The sequence below is a fragment of the Triturus cristatus genome, chromosome 8 (assembly GCF_964204655.1).
Source record: "Triturus cristatus chromosome 8, aTriCri1.1, whole genome shotgun sequence".
Lineage (NCBI taxonomy): Eukaryota > Metazoa > Chordata > Amphibia > Caudata > Salamandridae > Triturus > Triturus cristatus.
In genome coordinates, this window is record NC_140591.1 from 334,259,677 (window position 1) to 334,280,028 (window position 20,352).

Sequence of the window (20,352 nt, forward strand, 5' to 3'; positions counted from 1 at the left end):
GTTGACTAAGTATTTGTTTGTTATAATTTGTGAGTAAACTTACCCCTGGTGCATTGGGATGCCCGGTTTCAAGCTTTGCAGGGCCTGTCCGCGCATGATGTTGCTGACGGACCCGCACCGTGAGTGTCTCTTCTGCCTGGGGCGTGACCACGACACCGAGTTGTGCCCCCACTGCCGGGCCATGGCCCCGAAAACTTTGCGGGAGCGCTCCCAAAAGTGGCTGGAGGTCCAGTAGTCGGCCCCACGTCGTTCCAGGTCCCGTGGGAGGTCGACGGCCCGGTCGCAGAGCAAGCACCATCATTCAAAGTCTTCGCACCCGGAGTCAGGTAAGGCGAAGTACAAGAAGTCGAAGAAGCGTCGCCGCTCTTCGTCCTCCCCTCGCCGGTCGCGGGACATGGCTGAGGAAGCAGGTGGCACTCGCCCTGCGGCTCCAACAGAGCCTGAGCAGTTACCGTTGGCTTACCCACCTTTCCCGGGTCCATCGGCGACTCCGGCCAAATTGCAAAAGTTTGTGTCTTCAATGGCACATATCTTCAGCCCGTGCGGCCCCGTTGGCACGCCTTCGGGACCCACTGTTCCACGTTCCTCGACGTCGCCGGCTCCGGCCCAGACGTCGTCAACGCCCAGAGGCTTCCATGGCTCCGGCCGTGGCTCCCCGTTCTTGCCGGTGGACTTGGTATGGCCCCCGCCAACATCAACGTCACCAATGGCGCCGGCGACCAACGCCGGCATCGACTTCTTTTCCCACGTCCTCGTCCACTTGTGGAGGAAGGGGAGGACTGGGAGGGGTTTGAAGACCCTCTCGCAGCACAGTGCGAGTCTGTCCCCGACTGAGATGATTACACTCCGGCGCCTGGTTCACCATCCCCTTCAGCTACTATGGAGGACAGTGGTACCTTTTCCACGGTGCTACGTAGGGCGGCAGAGGCTCTTGGCCTCAAGCTCCCTACTGTGGCTGTCAGGACCAACCTACTGACTGAAGTGCTTCGACAAGCCTCTTCGTCTACAGAACCGCTATTGCCATTTAATGATGCACTTAGTGATGTGCTTCTGGGCACCTAGTCCCGGCCCAACACAGGGGCCACTGTGGACAAGGGTGTAGGCCGATGCCATCGCCCGGCTCCGGGCGACCCTGCCTTTCTCACCCAACACCCTACACTTGAGTGTTTGGTGGTTCAGGCCTCGACGTCCCTGAGTGCGTTTCCTTCTGCTCCACCAGACAAGGAATCCAAGAAGTTGGAGCAGTTTGGCAAGAAGATTTATTCTTCCGCAAGTTCTGGACTGCGGTCTTTGAACATTGCCTCTCTCTTGGTCCGCTAGTCCCATTCTGTATGGAATGCGGTTGAACAAGTGCTACCTCAGTGTCCGGAGGGGGCCCAGGCAGTTCTCTCCCGAGCTCTTATGGAGGAGAGAGACGCGGCCAAATTCACGATACGTTGTGGTCGCAGAATGTTGTGTACAGAACAGCGCGCGTCTAAGTAGTTCCAGTGACGTCATCTCGGCGAATACGACACCAGCGACGCACGTGGAGCCGTACGACGATGCCTATCGACGTGCAGGGGTACTGCTGATGAAAGCTTTCCGGATCCAGTCTGACGCCTGGGGATATTCTAAGGTAAGGAATCTATCACTAACTAATGTCTCTTACAGATATATTGTTACACAAGTAGTAACTTGTGTGACAATATACAACATGCCACTCCACTCCTCTTCATGAAAAAACACTCCACTATGACACTGCACTCCACTCTATGAAACTCTTTTCCAATGTATTCTACAAGATTGCACTCAACGACACTACACCCTACTGCACTCTGAAACTCCACTCTATGCTACTTGATGGCACCCCACTGTACTCTACCATGCACCACATCACTGTACTCCACTCCACTGTCAAAGACTCTACTCCACTGTATGTCCGTCCACTCTACACCACTTTATTTCTCTGTACAACATTCCAGTCTGATAGTCTACTGTACTATGACATGCCACTTCACTCTAGGCCACTCCAGTCTGGAATACTCTGCTCCACTGTATGCCCCTCCACTCTGCGTTACTCTCCTCCACTCTGACCCTCCACTATGTGACCTTCTCCTTTGCTGAAAGACAGTGGGTTTGCTGGATGAGGATGATGAGTGTGAGAAGTTGGCCTGGTATATGCTGCCCACTACTTAAAGTGGGCACCTTGTACCAGTCCAAACAACCCTTAATGATGATTAGGTTAAAGACAACCTTTATAGAAAGATATCCTAGTGGTAGCTATGGCGAGCAGCCTTCAGGCTAAGTCTCGAAGGGATGTAAAGCAGCTTGTTTTACCAGATCAGAAGCTCCTGAATGACCAAATGAAAGGAGAACCACACCAGTGTTATATAAAATATGTATTTATTACTAAACACTCTCTACTAACCTCTTTATGAGATTAGAGCACAAGGCACACAATGCTGACTCAATAGAACAACAGTAAATAGCACAATACACAGCGGGCTCCTGGGGGAGACCGGACCATATACAAAGAAAATGGTATAACAACATCAACTTCACTAGACACAGTGCCTAGAGCACTTAGAATCGCTGGGACCCAAAGGAGTGACACAGAAAACCCACGGAGGACGGGTGCAGTGTGAGAACACAGACGTGAGCTCCGTACAACTATGGGAAAGTCGTGGTTGGAAAATTACAGTTTAAGGTTAAGGACACTTCTGAGAGGACTTCAAGCAAACCCTTTGGAACATAGAAGGTTCTAAGGCTAGCACCCTTGTGAGTACCGAGGTACCAGTGTTACCTATCCCAGAGGAGCCGGGTGCATAGGGGTCAAGTGGTGTCGGAAATCCTCGTCGTTTTCAGTGGCGTGATGCGAAGAAGTGCTGCTGCCAGGAAGATGAAGTGTCCGGTGGAATCCAAGCCTGGGTCCAAGGTGAGAAGCACCTGAAAGCAGAGGGGACAGTCTGGGTCACTTCAGGGTGACCAGGGGCTCGGTAGACTAATGCCCACCGATGTCGGGTGCTTCTGGTGAGAAGATAGGATGCTTGACTCTGCAGCCACAGGGACCAGGAGACGTCGAGGGTGACCAAAGTCTGGAGGTGAGCTGTCCCACAAAGGATGTCGAGTGCTGGAGGGTCAATGTCCGGATTGACCAACAACAAGCCTTGGCAACGGCAACCCACACAGGGAGCGGAAACAAGTTACGGTGAGGACCAGCATGGTCCTGGGGACTCTCCAAACAATGGAGAGTCACGGCACGTCTGGAGCAACCAGGGAAGCCCAAGGAAATTCAAAGTTACCTTCACAGGGACCCACAGGCCAACGGACCAGGGATCGCGAAGGGACCTCGAGTTGAATCACAAAATACCAGCCCAGGTAACACTCGTGGAGTGTAGGCCGTAAATCCTCGGTGGAAATACTGCTCGGGTCAGGACTACACGTAGACAAAAGCACAGCCTCCGGGATCGCCAAAAAGCATATGCTGCTGCAAAAGTACACGGTGCACAGGGGTTCGGATTGCGTGGTCCCCACGAGGGATACTGGTCTCAGAATTGCTGAGAACCTCAGGGACGCTGGGGAACCCACCTCCTGTGTTGCAGAAATCCTCGGAGTCCTCAGGAGCTCGGGAGATGCAAACCGGTCAGATGCGTTAAGGTGCCCCATGCATGCAGGGGAGTAACTCCTTTACTCCAAGGGAGATTCTTCTGTTGTCCAGCGAAGTGTAGACCGTCGAAGTTCGTGGTTTCTGCTTGCAGAGTTTAGTCCAGGTAAAATCACAAGTCCTGTAGTCAGGGTTCCTACTTTATACCCAAGAAAGGGGTTGAACAAACTCTAGGGACCCAACTATGGGAGGGTCAGGACAGAGGGGTGCTACACCCATGTTCTTTGTCCAGTTTCGTGCCACAGCAGGAGCAAATGGCTTCTGCAACCGGTTTGAGCTGGAATATGCACAGGGACCCAAATGTGCCCCCCAGTGCTGACTTTCTGGCACTCTGAGTGCACCCACCCAGCCCCAATACACTAAAGCCTGTCTGGGAGGTGGTCACACTTCCCTGTGACAGGAAACCTATTGTCAGGCCTTCCTCTGCTCGAGCTTGGCTCAGAAGCAGGAGGGCAGACACGTGTCTGTGGATGGCAGCATCCATTTTGTGACGCCCAGGTCGAGAAAGCTGGTACCGGGTGTACCGGTGTTTCACATAAGTCCCTCTAGAAGGGTGGAATCATATCTCCCCCACCATTTACTGGCGGGGAGGTATGATTCCAAGGTGTTTGACACCAAACACGACATGTTTCTAAGCAGCCGTTTTAAAGTTAGCATTTACCGCAATGTATAATGCACTTAAATATAAATGGTTGGCTGCATCACAGACGACCCCGCAAAATAGGTTCCGAAGGCTGCAGAGGGGCTCTGCTCATGCAGAGGCACCCTCTCACATAAAACCCAGCACCCTGCCTTCAGGATTGATAAGGCCTGCCATAGGGGTGACTGAGGTTTATATGTGCAGTGATTTAGAATAGATATAGTTAACCTATATCTAAGTAAGGGGTGCATGCACCACCTTACACAGGCTGCAGTAGCAGTCCTGTGGTGCCATTTTGAATGGACTCTCAGGGGTGGCATAATACATGTTTCAGCCCCTGGGAGGCCATATACTAGGGACGGATAAGGGTACACCAGTATCCAATCTGGAATGTACCTAAAGTACATGCAGTCAATTTAGAGGAAAAGGCAGATAGACTGGGGTCCTGAATAGCAGGATCCCAGTCAGTCTAAGTCGAAAACAGTGATACATCAGGAAAAAGTAGGGGTAACCATAAGAAGCAGATCCTACTCTCCTACCATGAGCCATTGTGCTTAATGTGAGCTGAGCTAGGCGAGCTAGTATCCATTCTGCTGGACATTCCAGTTCCCTTGTGCCCCTGCCTATTCCTACTAGAAAGCTTGGTGGGTTGGCTTAGGCACTAAATCTTATCTATATTTAGCTACGGCTCTCTCTGCTGGGACAACCCCTCCGTTTCTGCTGGGTGATGGCCAATGCCTCCTGGTCTGGAGTTAGTTAAAATTCTTCTCTGGGGACTAGGAAAGACAGGTACCAAGAGACTGGGAGAGCCCTCTTTACATGGACTGATCTCAAACTGATTACGCAGTGAACATGCAGGAAATATGCCCCAGAATTTGAGGGGCATCCAGTATGCAAAAGTAGCATACTATTTGATTGGATTAGCCTATCACTCATGGAATAAAAGTCAGGCTTCATCACCCAGTTGTTAGTTTGAGGCTGTGTTCTTTAATGACAAAGCAGCCACAAGGGGTTGCCAAGAACCAGGAGTGGAGTCCAGGAGTTGGATTGCCATTCTCCTTTCAGACTCTTGGATAGGGTTTGAACTTCAAAGGGTGTCTCTGTGACGGATTACCGGTGGAAGGAATTTGCCAGTCTGACAGAAGGAGCTGGACGGCAGCTGGAAGAAGCTGGGTGGCTGGGCACGCTACACGGCATTCTACAACACTCCACTCTACAACACTCTCCTCTGTTCTGTACGAGACGGCACTCAGTGACAGTGTAGTCCACTGTATGCCCCTCTTCGACCCCCCTCCACTCTTCCACCCCCTCCATCCACTCTTCAACCCCCCCTCCACTCTTCAACCCCCCCTCCACTCTTCAACCCCCCCTCCACTCTTCAACCCACCCTCCACTCTTCAACCCACCCTCCACTCTTCAACCCCCTCCACTCTTCAACCCCCCCCACTCTTCAACCCCCCTCCGCTCTTCAACCCCCCTCCGCTCTTCAACCCCCCTCCGCTCTTCAACCCCCCTCCGCTCTTCAACCCCCCTCCGCTCTTCAACCCCCCTCCGCTCTTCAACCCCCCCTCCGCTCTTCAACCCCCCCTCCGCTCTTCAACCCCCCCTCCGCTCTTCAACCCCCCCTCCGCTCTTCAACCCCCCCTCCGCTCTTCAACCCCCCCTCCGCTCTTCAACCCCCCCTCCGCTCTTCAACCCCCCTCCGCTCTTCAACCCCCCTCCGCTCTTCAACCCCCCTCCGCTCTTCAACCCCCCTCCGCTCTTCAACCCCCCTCCGCTCTTCAACCCCCCTCCGCTCTTCAACCCCCCTCCGCTCTTCAACCCCCCTCCGCTCTTCAACCCCCCTCCGCTCTTCAACCCCCCTCCGCTCTTCAACCCCCCTCCGCTCTTCAACCCCCCTCCGCTCTTCAACCCCCCTCTCGCTCTTCAACCCCCCTCTGCTCTTCAACCCCCCTCTGCTCTTCAACCCCCCTCTGCTCTTCAACCCCCCTCTGCTCTTCAACCCCCCTCTGCTCTTCAACCCCCCTCTGCTCTTCAACCCCCCTCTGCTCTTCAACCCCCCTCTGCTCTTCAACCCCCCTCTGCTCTTCAACCCCCCTCTGCTCTTCAACCCCCCTCTGCTCTTCAACCCCCCTCTGCTCTTCAACCCCCCTCTGCTTTTAGACCCCCCTCTGCTTTTAGACCCCCCTCTGCTTTTAGACCCCCCTCTGCTTTTAGACCCCCCTCTGCTTTTAGACCCCCCTCTGCTTTTAGACCCCCCTCTGCTCTTAGACCCCCCTCTACTCTTTGACCCCCCCTCTACTCTTTGACCCCCCCTCTACTCTTTGACCCCCCCTCTACTCTTTGACCCCCCCTCTACTCTTTGACCCCCCCTCTACTCTTTGACCCCCCTCTACCCCCTCTACTCTTTGACCCCCTCTACTCTTTGACCCCCTCTACTCTTTGACCCCCCTCTACTCTTTGACCCCCTCTACTCTTTGACCCCCTCTACTCTTTGACCCCCTCTACTCTTTGACCCCCTCTACTCTTTGACCCCCTCTACTCTTTGACCCCCTCTACTCTTTGACCCCCTCTACTCCTTGACCCCCTCTACTCCTTGACCCCCTCTACTCTTTGACCCCTCTACTCTTTGACCCCCCTCTACACTTTGACCCCCTCTACTCTTTGACCCCCTCTACTCTTTGACCCCCTCTACTCTTTGACCCCCTCTACTCTTCCACCCCCCCTCTACTCTTCCACCCCCCCTCTACTCTTCCACCCCCCTCTGCTCTTCGACCCCCCCTCTGCTCTTCGACCCCCCCTCTGCTCTTCGACCCCCCCTCTGCTCTTCGACCCCCCCTCTGCTCTTCGACCCCCCCTCTGCTCTTCGACCCCCCCTCTACTCTTTGACCCCCTCTACTCTTTGACCCCCCTCTACTCTTTGACCCCCTCTACTCTTTGACCCCCTCTACTCTTTGACCCCCTCTACTCTTTGACCCCCTCTACTCTTTGACCCCCTCTACTCTTTGACCCCCTCTACTCCTTGACCCCCTCTACTCTTTGACCCCCCTCTACTCTTTGACCCCCTCTACTCTTTGACCCCCTCTACTCTTTGACCCCCTCTACTCTTTGACCCCCTCTACTCTTTGACCCCCTCTACTCTTTGACCCCCTCTACTCTTTGACCCCCTCTACTCTTTGACCCCCTCTACTCCTTGACCCCCTCTACTCCTTGACCCCCTCTACTCTTTGACCCCTCTACTCTTTGACCCCCCTCTACACTTTGACCCCCTCTACTCTTTGACCCCCTCTACTCTTTGACCCCCTCTACTCTTTGACCCCCTCTACTCTTTGACCCCCTCTACTCCTTGACCCCCTCTACTCCTTGACCCCCTCTACTCTTTGACCCCCCTCTACACTTTGACCCCCTCTACTCTTTGACCCCCTCTACTCTTTGACCCCCTCTACTCTTTGACCCCCTCTACTCTTCCACCCCCCCTCTACTCTTCCACCCCCCCTCTACTCTTCCACCCCCCTCTACTCTTCGACCCCCCCTCTGCTCTTCGACCCCCCCTCTGCTCTTCGACCCCCCCCTCTGCTCTTCGACCCCCCCTCTGCTCTTCGACCCCCCCTCTGCTCTTCGACCCCCCCTCTGCTCTTCGACCCCCCCTCTGCTCTTCGACCCCCCCTCTGCTCTTCGACCCCCCCTCTGCTCATCGACCCCCCCTCTGCTCATCGCCCGCCCTCTGCTCATCGCCCGCCCTCTGCTCATCGCCCGCCCTCTGCTCATCGCCCGCCCTCTGCTCATCGCCCGCCCTCTGCTCATCGCCCGCCCTCTGCTCATCGCCCGCCCTCTGCTCATCGCCCGCCCTCTGCTCATCGCCCGCCCTCTGCTCATCGCCCGCCCTCTGCTCATCGCCCGCCCTCTGCTCATCGCCCGCCCTCTGCTCATCGCCCGCCCTCTGCTCATCGCCCGCCCTCTGCTCATCGCCCGCCCTCTGCTCATCGCCCGCCCTCTGCTCATCGCCCGCCCTCTGCTCATCGCCCGCCCTCTGCTCATCGCCCGCCCTCTGCTCTTCGCCCGCCCTCTGCTCATCGCCCGCCCTCTGCTCATCGCCCGCCCTCTGCTCTTCGCCCGCCCTCTGCTCTTCGCCCGCCCTCTGCTCTTCGCCCGCCCTCTGCTCTTCGCCCGCCCTCTGCTCTTCGCCCGCCCTCTGCTCTTCGCCCGCCCTCTGCTCTTCGCCCGCCCTCTGCTCTTCGCCCGCCCTCTGCTCATCGCCCGCCCTCTGCTCATCGCCCGCCCTCTGCTCATCGCCCGCCCTCTGCTCATCGCCCGCCCTCTGCTCATCGCCCGCCCTCTGCTCATCGCCCGCCCTCTGCTCATCGCCCGCCCTCTGCTCATCGCCCGCCCTCTGCTCATCGCCCGCCCTCTGCTCATCGCCCGCCCTCTGCTCATCGCCCGCCCTCTGCTCATCGCCCGCCCTCTGCTCATCGCCCGCCCTCTGCTCATCGCCCGCCCTCTGCTCATCGCCCGCCCTCTGCTCATCGCCCGCCCTCTGCTCATCGCCCGCCCTCTGCTCATCGCCCGCCCTCTGCTCATCGCCCGCCCTCTGCTCATCGCCCGCCCTCTGCTCATCGCCCGCCCTCTGCTCATCGCCCGCCCTCTGCTCATCGCCCGCCCTCTGCTCATCGCCCGCCCTCTGCTCATCGCCCGCCCTCTGCTCATCGCCCGCCCTCTGCTCATCGCCCGCCCTCTGCTCATCGCCCGCCCTCTGCTCATCGCCCGCCCTCTGCTCATCGCCCGCCCTCTGCTCATCGCCCGCCCTCTGCTCATCGCCCGCCCTCTGCTCATCGCCCGCCCTCTGCTCATCGCCCGCCCTCTGCTCATCGCCCGCCCTCTGCTCATCGCCCGCCCTCTGCTCATCGCCCGCCCTCTGCTCATCGCCCGCCCTCTGCTCATCGCCCGCCCTCTGCTCATCGCCCGCCCTCTGCTCATCGCCCGCCCTCTGCTCATCGCCCGCCCTCTGCTCATCGCCCGCCCTCTGCTCATCGCCCGCCCTCTGCTCATCGCCCGCCCTCTGCTCATCGCCCGCCCTCTGCTCATCGCCCGCCCTCTGCTCATCGCCCGCCCTCTGCTCATCGCCCGCCCTCTGCTCATCGCCCGCCCTCTGCTCATCGCCCGCCCTCTGCTCATCGCCCGCCCTCTGCTCATCGCCCGCCCTCTGCTCATCGCCCGCCCTCTGCTCATCGCCCGCCCTCTGCTCATCGCCCGCCCTCTGCTCATCGCCCGCCCTCTGCTCATCGCCCGCCCTCTGCTCATCGCCCGCCCTCTGCTCATCGCCCGCCCTCTGCTCATCGCCCGCCCTCTGCTCATCGCCCGCCCTCTGCTCATCGCCCGCCCTCTGCTCATCGCCCGCCCTCTGCTCATCGCCCGCCCTCTGCTCATCGCCCGCCCTCTGCTCATCGCCCGCCCTCTGCTCATCGCCCGCCCTCTGCTCATCGCCCGCCCTCTGCTCATCGCCCGCCCTCTGCTCATCGCCCGCCCTCTGCTCATCGCCCGCCCTCTGCTCATCGCCCGCCCTCTGCTCATCGCCCGCCCTCTGCTCATCGCCCGCCCTCTGCTCATCGCCCGCCCTCTGCTCATCGCCCGCCCTCTGCTCATCGCCCGCCCTCTGCTCATCGCCCGCCCTCTGCTCATCGCCCGCCCTCTGCTCATCGCCCGCCCTCTGCTCATCGCCCGCCCTCTGCTCATCGCCCGCCCTCTGCTCATCGCCCGCCCTCTGCTCATCGCCCGCCCTCTGCTGCTCTTCCACCACCCCCTTCTGCTCTTCCACCACCCCCTTCTGCTCTTCCACCACCCCCTTCTGCTCTTCCACCACCCCCTTCTGCTCTTCCACCACCCCCTTCTGCTCTTCCACCACCCCCTTCTGCTCTTCCACCACCCCCTTCTGCTCTTCCACCACCCCCTTCTGCTCTTCCACCACCCCCTTCTGCTCTTCCACCACCCCCTTCTGCTCTTCCACCACCCCCTTCTGCTCTTCCACCACCCCCTTCTGCTCTTCCACCACCCCCTTCTGCTCTTCCACCACCCCCTTCTGCTCTTCCACCACCCCCTTCTGCTCTTCCACCACCCCCTTCTGCTCTTCCACCACCCCCTTCTGCTCTTCCACCACCCCCTTCTGCTCTTCCACCACCCCCTTCTGCTCTTCCACCACCCCCTTCTGCTCTTCCACCACCCCCTTCTGCTCTTCCACCACCCCCTTCTGCTCTTCCACCACCCCCTTCTGCTCTTCCACCACCCCCTTCTGCTCTTCCACCACCCCCTTCTGCTCTTCCACCACCCCCTTCTGCTCTTCCACCACCCCCTTCTGCTCTTCCACCACCCCCTTCTGCTCTTCCACCCCCCTTCTGCTCTTTGACCCCCCTCCGCTCTCTGACCCCCCTCCGCTCTCTGACCCCCCTCCGCTCTCTGACCCCCTCCTCTCTTTGACCCCCCTCCTCTCTTTGACCCCCCTCCGCTCTTTGACCCCCCCCTCCGCTCTTTGACCCCCCCCCTCCGCTCTTTGACCCCCCCCTCCGCTCTTTGACCCCCCCCTCCGCTCTTTGACCCCCCCCTCCGCTCTTTGACCCCCCCCTCCGCTCTTTGACCCCCCCCTCCGCTCTTTGACCCCCCCCCCTCCGCTCTTCGACCCACCCCTCCACTGTAAGCCAGTGGGTTTGCTGAGTGAGGATGGTAAGCCATTGTGTTTAATGTGAGCCGAGATAGTATAGTATGGTACATTCCCACCACCCACCCCCCCCCCCCTCCCCCTCCCCGGTTGGTCAAGGCCTCCTCGTCTAGACTTAATTAAAATTCCTCTTGGGGGATTAGGACAGACAGGTGCCTCGAGCCTGGGAGGGCCCTCCTCACATGGACTGATCACAGACTGATTACACAGTGAACATGTAGGGAATGTGCCCCAGAATTGGAGGAGCACCCAGGATACAAAAGTAGCAGACTCTCTGTTTGGAGTAGCCTGTCATTCATGGAGTCATAAACGTCTGGCCTCATCGGCCAGTTGTTTGTTCGAGGCTGTGTTTTTTCCTGACAAGGTACCCACAAGTGGTCGCCGAGGAAGCTGAGATCAAAGAGTGGAGTCTGGGGGTTGGATTGCCGTTCCCCCTTTGAGACCCGTGGATAGGGTTTGAACGTGAGAACGTGTCTCTGTGACTGATTACCGGTGAAAGGAATATGCTAGTCTGGCGGAAGAAGCTGGGCGGAAGCTGGAAGGAACTTGGTGGCAGCTGTTCGGCTGGGCACTGGAGCAGACACAGACCTTTCTGAGGCTTGTGATGGCTTCCATCCTTATAACACAAGGAGACTTCAGACAGCTGCCCAAGATAAGAAAATTGCCGCACATCGAGGGAGACTGGGGAAGTTCCATGTTGTCATCGAAGGTGAGGCTGTTTTGCCCCTTACCCCTTCTCTGTGCTGTGGGAGCCTTTAGGTGCTTCCAGTTACCATTTGTAGTTAGAGGAAGAGTATACTGTTGACAAACTTACCGTTTGGACCTTTGGTCCCTAACCCAGGACTTGCATAGTCTTCAATTTTTTATCCTTGCTTGTCCTGAAGTTCATGTGGGTTCCTTGTTGTTGGAAAATCTAGACTGAGACCAGTGGTGCAGGCCCCCACTTCTTTTGTGTCATCTGAGGGTATCAGACTGGGCTGGAATCCTGGCCAGCCACTACCCTCCTACAGATAGTCTGTGACTATGGGACCAGTGGGACTCCTGTAACTGTGCCTAGAAAGCAGAAAATCCTATCCAGACCCGTGGCACCCCCAAAAATGTGTCCTCGTTAAGGAAGGGTGGGCACCTCTGTTGCTTTGGGTGGAGGGGCAGTGGGTGGGCCAGGAACATTTGACTTCATATCAACTGCTGAAACTCCTCTAAAACCTAATACGAGTATTGGTACTATTGCTCTAGCTTTGAAGAGTAACCCTGTGCAACATGATCTGTTTAATGCAATGTGAACTATGTTTTTTTGGTGCTTAGTGTCTAGGCGTTCTATTACTGTAGAAGAGTATTTGGTTATTCAAATTGGGGTCCGGTAGTACTGTGGACCCCGGACACCAGTGGTGAACCACTCCAATTGATGCAACTGGAGTCCAGTAACCTCTGCCTGTCTTGGTTGCCCAGGAAACCAGTTATCACAACCACCTCGCTAAAAATAAAAAATAACCTGTCTTTTCTAAGTTTTACACCACACTCGGCTGAAATAATTATATGAGGCATTTCAGGCAGATTTGTCATTTATTTGCTGAGACCAGGTGAAGTAGTCAGTTCATGAAAATTGTGCCCTGAAACTTCAGTGAAAAGCTAATGCCTAATTTGATTGCATATGATGACGTTATTACACAATGACCTGTCCGAATTTACTCTTTTGTTTTGTTTTTAGGAAGTACAAAACGGGAGACTATTTAGACTTTTGGCAAAACTGGGAACAATCAACGAGAGACCAGAGTAAGTCATATTGTAATCTGTTATTGCTTCTGAATAGTAAAAGATAATTTTTACCTCTAGCAATGTAATTGTTCCTTCACAAACGGCATAATGCCAGCTAGGGAATGCTAATTTTCTACTCTTTAAAACACACTTCTTAAACAGGGTTTATTTTATTGCACCAAGCTTGCATAAGGAAGACCTGAAAGCAGTGAATATCGTCTTGTGTATTCAGTAGTAAGGTCCTATTTATTTATGTAGTTTGTTTTCTTGCTTCCTGCATTCTCCTATTGCCTTGAAAAGTGAACTCCAATATCTGATAGAGACATCTAGCCACAGATTCCTTAACTTAGAATATCACCAGGCGTCAGACTGGATCCGGAATTGTTTTTGCAGCAGCACCTCTGCGTGCCGGGGGACGGCGCCACACGACCCCGCCCTGACGTCGTCCACGTGCATGACGTCAGCGAGGTCATACAAGTCCCTCCCGGCGCATTGACGTCCGTTTCCTTCTTTTCCCACGTGAAACGCGGATCCGGAGTGAGCGGTTCCTCTGGCCTGTTTTCAGCCCTTTTTCGATGCTTCGCGTCTAGAACAGTGTGCGATGCCCTCAGGCTTTAAATCCTGTACTGCCTGTTCGCGGCAAATGTCCGCGATGGGCCCGCATCTTATCTGTATGTGGTTTCTGATGGATACATCTGCCAGTGGATTCCTCACCTTGTGAATATCCCTGCGCCAGCAACATTCGGAAACTTTTGTAGCAGTCCACGCCGATGAGGTCGAAGACTACGTCACAGAGGAACGGCACCGCTCGCGACTCCGCTGACGTCACCGGCTCCATAAAAAGACCTCGTCGGCGTGATGACGTCAGTTCCCTTTTTTCCGCGCCGTCAAAACCAACGGGTTTCGGGAATCGCTGTTGTTGGCGTCGTTGATACTTTGTGTATTCTCGTTATTTTTCCTGTTCTCTTTCGAGGATGTCGACAAAAAAGTCTGGATTTAAGCATTGCCGGGAGTGTGGCAAGCACATGTCCATCACAGATCCTCATGAGGACTGTGTGTGGTGTTTATCGTTGGACCACGACGTGGATGGCTGTACCAGCTGCCGCAAGATGAGCACGAAGGCTCTTAAGGAACGGGAGGCAAAACTCTTCATTGCAAAAATGAAGAAGGAGAAGAGAGGGAGTAGAAGATCGATGTCTCGATCGAAGTCGAGGTCGGCGTCTAAGTCGACTTCGGGACATACTTCCCGAGCCAAGAAACATAAGAAAAAGAGAAGGCGCTCGTCTCGACACCATTCGGATAAGAGCTCGGCGCCGAAGTCACCTACTCTGCGTCGGAAGGACTCTGTTTCTCCTTCTCCTGTGCCGGATTCGCCTGCTGGTCCTTCATCTCCAGTGGTCTCCTTGTCTCCGGCTTCACCGGTTCCAGCTCGGACTCCGACGCCGGTTCCATCTCCGGCGCCGGTTCCGTCTCCGGCGCCGGTTCCGTCTCCGGCCCCGGAAGATCTTCAAGCCCCGGGTGAGCCTGCGACGCCGCTGATTCCACAGTCGGCGCCGGTAGGCCCGAGTCCGGTGAGGCCTGACCAGTACCCTGCCTTCCCTGGACCAGGTCAGGACCCCCTCGCATTACTTGAATGCGATGTATGGGGTGTTCGCTCGAACCATGTACACCTCTGGTGCACCTGCGGGTCCGATGGGTCCAATGGCATTTAACTTGGGGGTGCCGCAAGTATATCCACAGGCCCCTTTCATACCGTTCTTTCCAACGACGCCGTCTTGGAATCCTCCGGCTCCGAGGATGTCGACGCCGCTTCCATCCTCGCCGGCTCCGGCTCGACCTCGTTCGACGCCGATGGCTCCGGCAGATCCACGTTCGGCACCGGCGCCATCGGATTCGAATACGGCGCCGCCAACGCCGATGATTCAGATTCGTTCCAGAAGGGAGACTCAGAGGATTATTGAAGAGCAGAGGTACCATCAGGAGGAAGCGGAAGAGGGAGAATTGGTGGAGTCAGATGAAGTATTCGAAGAGCTTAAAGAAGCTAGTGCATTGGATCTGTCTCCTGAGTGGGAGATTACTCCACCGTCAGATGAACCCTCTAAGGACGTTGCTCCCTACCATTCGGTTATCAGGAAGGCTGCGGAGCTGCTTGATCTCCAGTTACCAACTACGGAGTTTAAGTCGAACATTTTAACTGAGGTACTACATTCTCACACGGCGGTTTCAGAGCCTTTGCTTCCCTTTAATGAGGCCATTGTGGAACCTGTGTTAGAGGTGTGGCGCAAGCCCTTTTCTGCTCCTGCGGTCTCTAAGACGATTGATAGGAGATATAGAGCAGCCCCAGGGGACCCTGAATTTTTAACGTCACATCCTTCACCTGAGAGCCTGGTAATTCAGGCAGCTTGTTCGGGAAAGTCTAAGGGGGCTTTTCCTCGGGTTCATTGGGACAGAGAGGCTAAAAGGCTAGACCAGTCAGCAAAGAAAGTATTTTCATCAGCCAGCATGGCCTTGAAATCAACAAACGACACTTGTCTTTTGGGACGCTATGTGCACGTGCTTATGGATTCGGCTAAGAAACTGGCGCCAAAACTGCCTGAGGAGGATAGAACTGGGTTTAATGACGTCTTGGCTGATGCTCAGGCGGCAGCACGTCAGGTGATCCAAAGTGGGCTGGACACTGCAGATTCTGTTGCAAGGATCATGGGGTCTTCTGTCTCAACCAGAAGGAGTGCTTGGTTAAGATCTTCAGAGTTCTCACAGGATGTGCAATCGACTCTATTGGATCTGCCGTTTGATGGGTCTGGCCTATTTGGTAAAAAGGCGGATGCTGCTCTAGAAAGATTCAAAGAGAGCAAGGCGACTGCTAAATCTCTGGGACTTCAATCTCAGTCGAGGCGGTCTTTTAAGAGACCCAGCAGCAGCAGCAAGGTTCCTCGTCCAGAGGGTTCAGGGGAAGAATCAGGGGTCGCACTCGTGGCCGGCAACTCTCCTCCTCCTCTTCCTCAGCCCCTCCCACCACCGCATAGCAGCCCTAGATTCGCCATTCCGGATCATGCTGGTCCTGTGGGGGGCCGGCTTACCCATTTTCTACAAGATTGGGAATCTGTAACTACAGATCTCTGGGTTCTGGATCTTGTAGAAAATGGGTACGCCCTTCCCTTTCGGGAATTCCCTCCAAATTACCCTCCTTGTCAAGGGGCTTGCTCGGGGGACCACCGTCTTCTCCTGCAGGAGGAAGTCCTGAAGTTGTTTCAGAAAGGTGCGATAGAGGTGGTTCCAGAGCAGTAGAGGGGTCAGGGATGCTACTCCCGGTATTTCCTGATTCCAAAAAAGGATGGCAGATTGCATCCGATATTGGACCTCAGAATCTTGAATCTTTTTCTAAAACAAGAAAAGTTCAAGATGCTCACCCTTGCTCAGGTTCTTCAAGCGCTGAATCAGGAGGACTGGATGGTGTCGATCGACTTGCAGGATGCGTATTTTCACATCCCAATCCTGAAGTCGCACAGAAAGTATCTCCGTTTCACGGTAGGGTCGCAACATTATCAGTTTGCGGTCCTACCGTTTGGTCTTACTTCTGCACCCCGAGTCTTCACGAAGGTGATGGCAGTGGTGGCAGCCCATCTCAGAAGGTCAGGGATATCAGTTTTTCCCTATCTGGACGACTGGCTGATAAAAGCAAAGTCGCCAGAGAAGGTGCTGCATCATCTGCAGGATACAACTCAGCTGTTGTACAAATTGGGCTTTTCGATAAACGTGCCCAAATCTCACCTGGTGCCCTCTCAGCGCAACCTGTTCATAGGTGCGGTACTGGACACTACTGTGTGTCGAGCATTCCCTCCTCCACAAAGGATTCTCGACATACAGGAAATGATTCCTTTATTTTACAACGGAGCGGTCGTTCCGGTTCTGAAGGTCCTTCGCCTGCTCGGTCTGTTCGCTTCCTGCATTCTGTTGGTCAACCATGCACGCTGGCACATGAGGGCGCTCCAGTGGTGCCTCCGAAAGCAGTGGAATCAGCACAAGGGAGATCTCAGGGAGTCTGTGAGGATCTCCAGAGAAGCTGCAGCGGATCTGTCTTGGTGGAGCGTGGAGGGCAATCTGTCTCAAGGAAAGCCCTTTCATCTTCCTCCATCGGTGGCCACAGTGATAACGGATGCATCCACCTTAGGGTGGGGTGCTCATCTGGGGGATCTGGAGATCAAGGGTCTTTGGTCTCCAGAGAAAAGGTTGCTTCACATCAACCTTCTGGAGTTACGGGCAATTCGTTTGGCACTCAATTCCTTCCTCCCTTCCCTTCGCGGTCAGTCTGTTCAAGTCCTGACGGACAACACGACCGCGATGTGGTATGTCAACAAGTAGGGAGGAGTAGGGTCTCTTTGTCTATGCAGAGAGGCCCTGCGTCTATGGTCCTGGGCTCAGGACCATCAGATTTGTCTGATGGCAAATCATCTGGCCGGGGTTCTGAACGTTCGTGCAGACAGTCTCAGTCGGCAGTTCTCCGCCGATCACGAGTGGAGGCTCCATCCGGAGGTGGTTAGTCACGTCTTTCGGATGTGGGGGACTCCTCGGGTGGACCTGTTCGCCACTCACGAGAATGCTCACTGCCTGTCGTTCTGCAGTCTCCAGTATCCGATGCAGTGAGATTCGGGGGACGCGTTTCGGTTGAGTTGGGGCTCACGACTCCTTTGCGCGTTTCCTCCCATACCCTTGATTCCTCGGGTTCTGAGGAAGATTCGCCAAGCGCTGGGCCCAAGTTATATTGATCGCCCCGGATTGGCCAAGAAGGGTGTGGTACACAGATCTTCTCCAACTCTCCTCGTGCCCTCCGCTCCATCTCCCTCTGAGGGCAGACCTCCTCTCGCAGTTGGAGGGGCAGGTTCTACACCCCCACCTCCAGAGCTTACACCTTCATGCCTGGAGATTGAACGGGGCAACCTGAATTCTTTTTCTCTCCCGCCAGATGTGGTAGATGTCATTCTGTCTGCCAGACGTCACTCGACCAAATCCATATATTCCTATAGATGGTCTAAATTTGTACTCTGGTGTGGAGAGAGGTCAATTGATCCTTTGAAGGCTCGTCTAACATTCTGCAGTTTGCCCTTTCTCTTGCTCAGCAAGGCTTTGCTGTGGCTACAGTAAAAGGATATTTATCGGCTTTGTCGGCTTTCCTTTGCCTGCCGGATCAGCCGTCATTATTTAAATCACCTATTGTGCTTAGGTTTCTCAAGGGCCTCACAATCAAATTTCCTCCTACTCCCTTTATTGTGCCTCAATGGGACTTAAACCTTGTATTGACTTATCTTATGGGTTCCCCCTTCGAGCCCTTACATAAGTGTCCCTTGAGACTGTTGTCTTTCAAGACGGTTTTCCTCATTGTGATCACCTCGGCAAGGAGGGTTAGTGAGCTTCAAGCTCTGAGTTCAAAACCCCCGTTCTTGACCATTCATGCTGAAAGAATGGTACTCAGGACCAGGGCTGCATTTTTGCCTAAGGTGGTAACTCCCTTCCATCTGGGGCAATCCATTACCCTCCCTACCTTTTATCCTCACCCTACCCCTTCCAAGGAGGAGGAGAGACTTCACCGCTTGGACCCTAAGAGGGCGGTGAGCTTCTACCTGGACAGAACAAAGGACATCAGAGTTGATGACCAGCTCTTCGTGGGCTTTGTTGGCTGCAGGAAAGGCAGAGCAGTGCACAAGCGCACCCTTTCCAGGTGGATTGTCTTGTGCTTCAAGATATGCTACTCCCTGGCTGGTAAGGAACCTCCAGAGGGTTTAAGGGCTCATTCCACTAGAGCAAAGTCTTCCACTTCTGCTTTGTCTAGGGGCGTTACTGTGGAGGACATTTGTAGGGCGGCAACTTGGGCCTCCCTCCACACCTTCGCAAAACATTATTGCTTGGACACCGAGGTGAGGAGGGACGGACACTTTGCGCGATCCGTCCTTCTGGACTTTCTGGTATAGAAGGGTGGACACCCTCCTCCGGGAGTGGGGACTGCTGTGGAATCTATTCACAAGGTGAGGAATCCACTGGCAGATGTATCCATCAGAAGAACAAGTTACTTACCTTCGGTAACGCTTTTTCTGGTGGATACAGTATCTGCCTGTGGATTCCTCACTGACCCACCCGCCTCCCCGTTGTCCATCCTTCTATACCTAGGGTTATATTAATAATGTTTTAATCTACTATTCTAATGATGGTATTTCAAAATGTATATGTTACTGTCAAAGGCATTGTGTCTTTCTTTGGCCTTTCTATTTTTTCTCCACACTATGTGTGTTGATCTGCATATTGTGTACTGTGTATATATTGCTGTCAGTCCGTCCGTGTGCCTCGAAGGCACGGAAAAAAGGGGCGGAACTGACGTCATCACGCCGACGAGGTCTTTTTATGGAGCCGGTGACGTCAGCGGAGTCGCGAGCGGTGCCGTTCCTCTGTGACGTCGTCTTCGACCTCATCGGCGTGGACTGCTACAAAAGTTTCCGAATGTTGCTGGCGCAGGGATATTCACAAGGTGAGGAATCCACAGGCAGATACTGTATCCACCAGAAAAAGCGTTACCGAAGGTAAGTAACTTGTTCGTCTGGGTGAGCACCACGACTCCACGGACTGCGACGTCTGCCAACACTTCAAGCCGAAGTCCCGGCGGAAGCGCCGAATCAAGCTCCTTTCTGCACGGCTGTCCCGGTCGGAGTCATCTCGTCCCACGGCCTCTTCAACGCAGGTCCACCGTCGATCGCCCTATTGGGCTCGGGGCCGTCGTTTACCACTTCTTGGTAAGTTGCGGCGCATGTCGCCGCGGACCTCGACCTCACGTTCATCTGTTGTCAGGGGCACTGGTTCCCGGGATATTCCGGACGTGCGCCCCCGACAGTGGTCCACCCTCTATCCGCCCTATCCAAGTGCGGGGGTGACTCGGGCCCAAATGGAGGCTTATGCAACGGCTTTGCAGGCCTCCCTTGGGTCCTCTCCCATCCCTGGGGCGTCCTCAGGGCCTCCGCTACCTGGGGGGTCCCCGACGGACTCGCCGGTGGGTTCGCCCCCGGTGTCAAATGAGCCCTTACCTTCCAGGGATGTCGGAGATGCGGTATCGTCAGGGCCCGGCCCGGCCCGGTCCCCCTCTACGATCCATATGGCGTTGTCAGGCTGCGGCCAGGCTGGGTCCCCCTCTATGACCCATTGCACCCCTGCCACACCGCATAGTTCCGTGGGGCTCTCTGTGGTGTTTGACTGTGGTTGCTGGGGCTCAAAGTCTCGCTTTGTGCATGCCTCGGCCTTCTGGGCAGGCGGCCGCCTGTCCGGAGCCGGGGTCAGTGCCATTCCAGGGCCATACACTCGCCTCCTCGGCTCTGCCTCCGCTTTTTCCTTCGGAGCCGGTTCTGGTTGAGGCTGAGTCGGCACCGGTGCAGCGCCGGAGGCTTGCATCCCCGGCTCTGGCGCCTTCTCCTTCTTCAGAAGGGGAGCTTATCGTGGATTCGGCGCCGAACGGAGCCGACTCAACGCCGGATGGAGTCGAGTCGGCACCGACGAAAGTAGTTTTGGCGCCGCATCGACGCCGGGTAGTTGACTCTTCTCTGGAAGCATCTGGAGAGAGTTTGGCGTCGC

The 20,352-nt window shown here is 55.6% G+C and overlaps 1 protein-coding gene across 1 annotated transcript in view; it reads left to right on the top strand.

Annotated features, from left to right (window-relative positions):
• Positions 1-20,352, top strand: part of PAN3 (poly(A) specific ribonuclease subunit PAN3) — a 1,123,747-nt gene that overhangs the window by 949,790 nt on the left and 153,605 nt on the right. Inside the window, exon 18 of the mRNA XM_085621639.1 lies at positions 12,698-12,762. Coding sequence (XP_085477765.1) covers positions 12,698-12,762 — 65 coding nt within the window. The remainder of the gene's footprint in view (positions 1-12,697; positions 12,763-20,352) is intronic.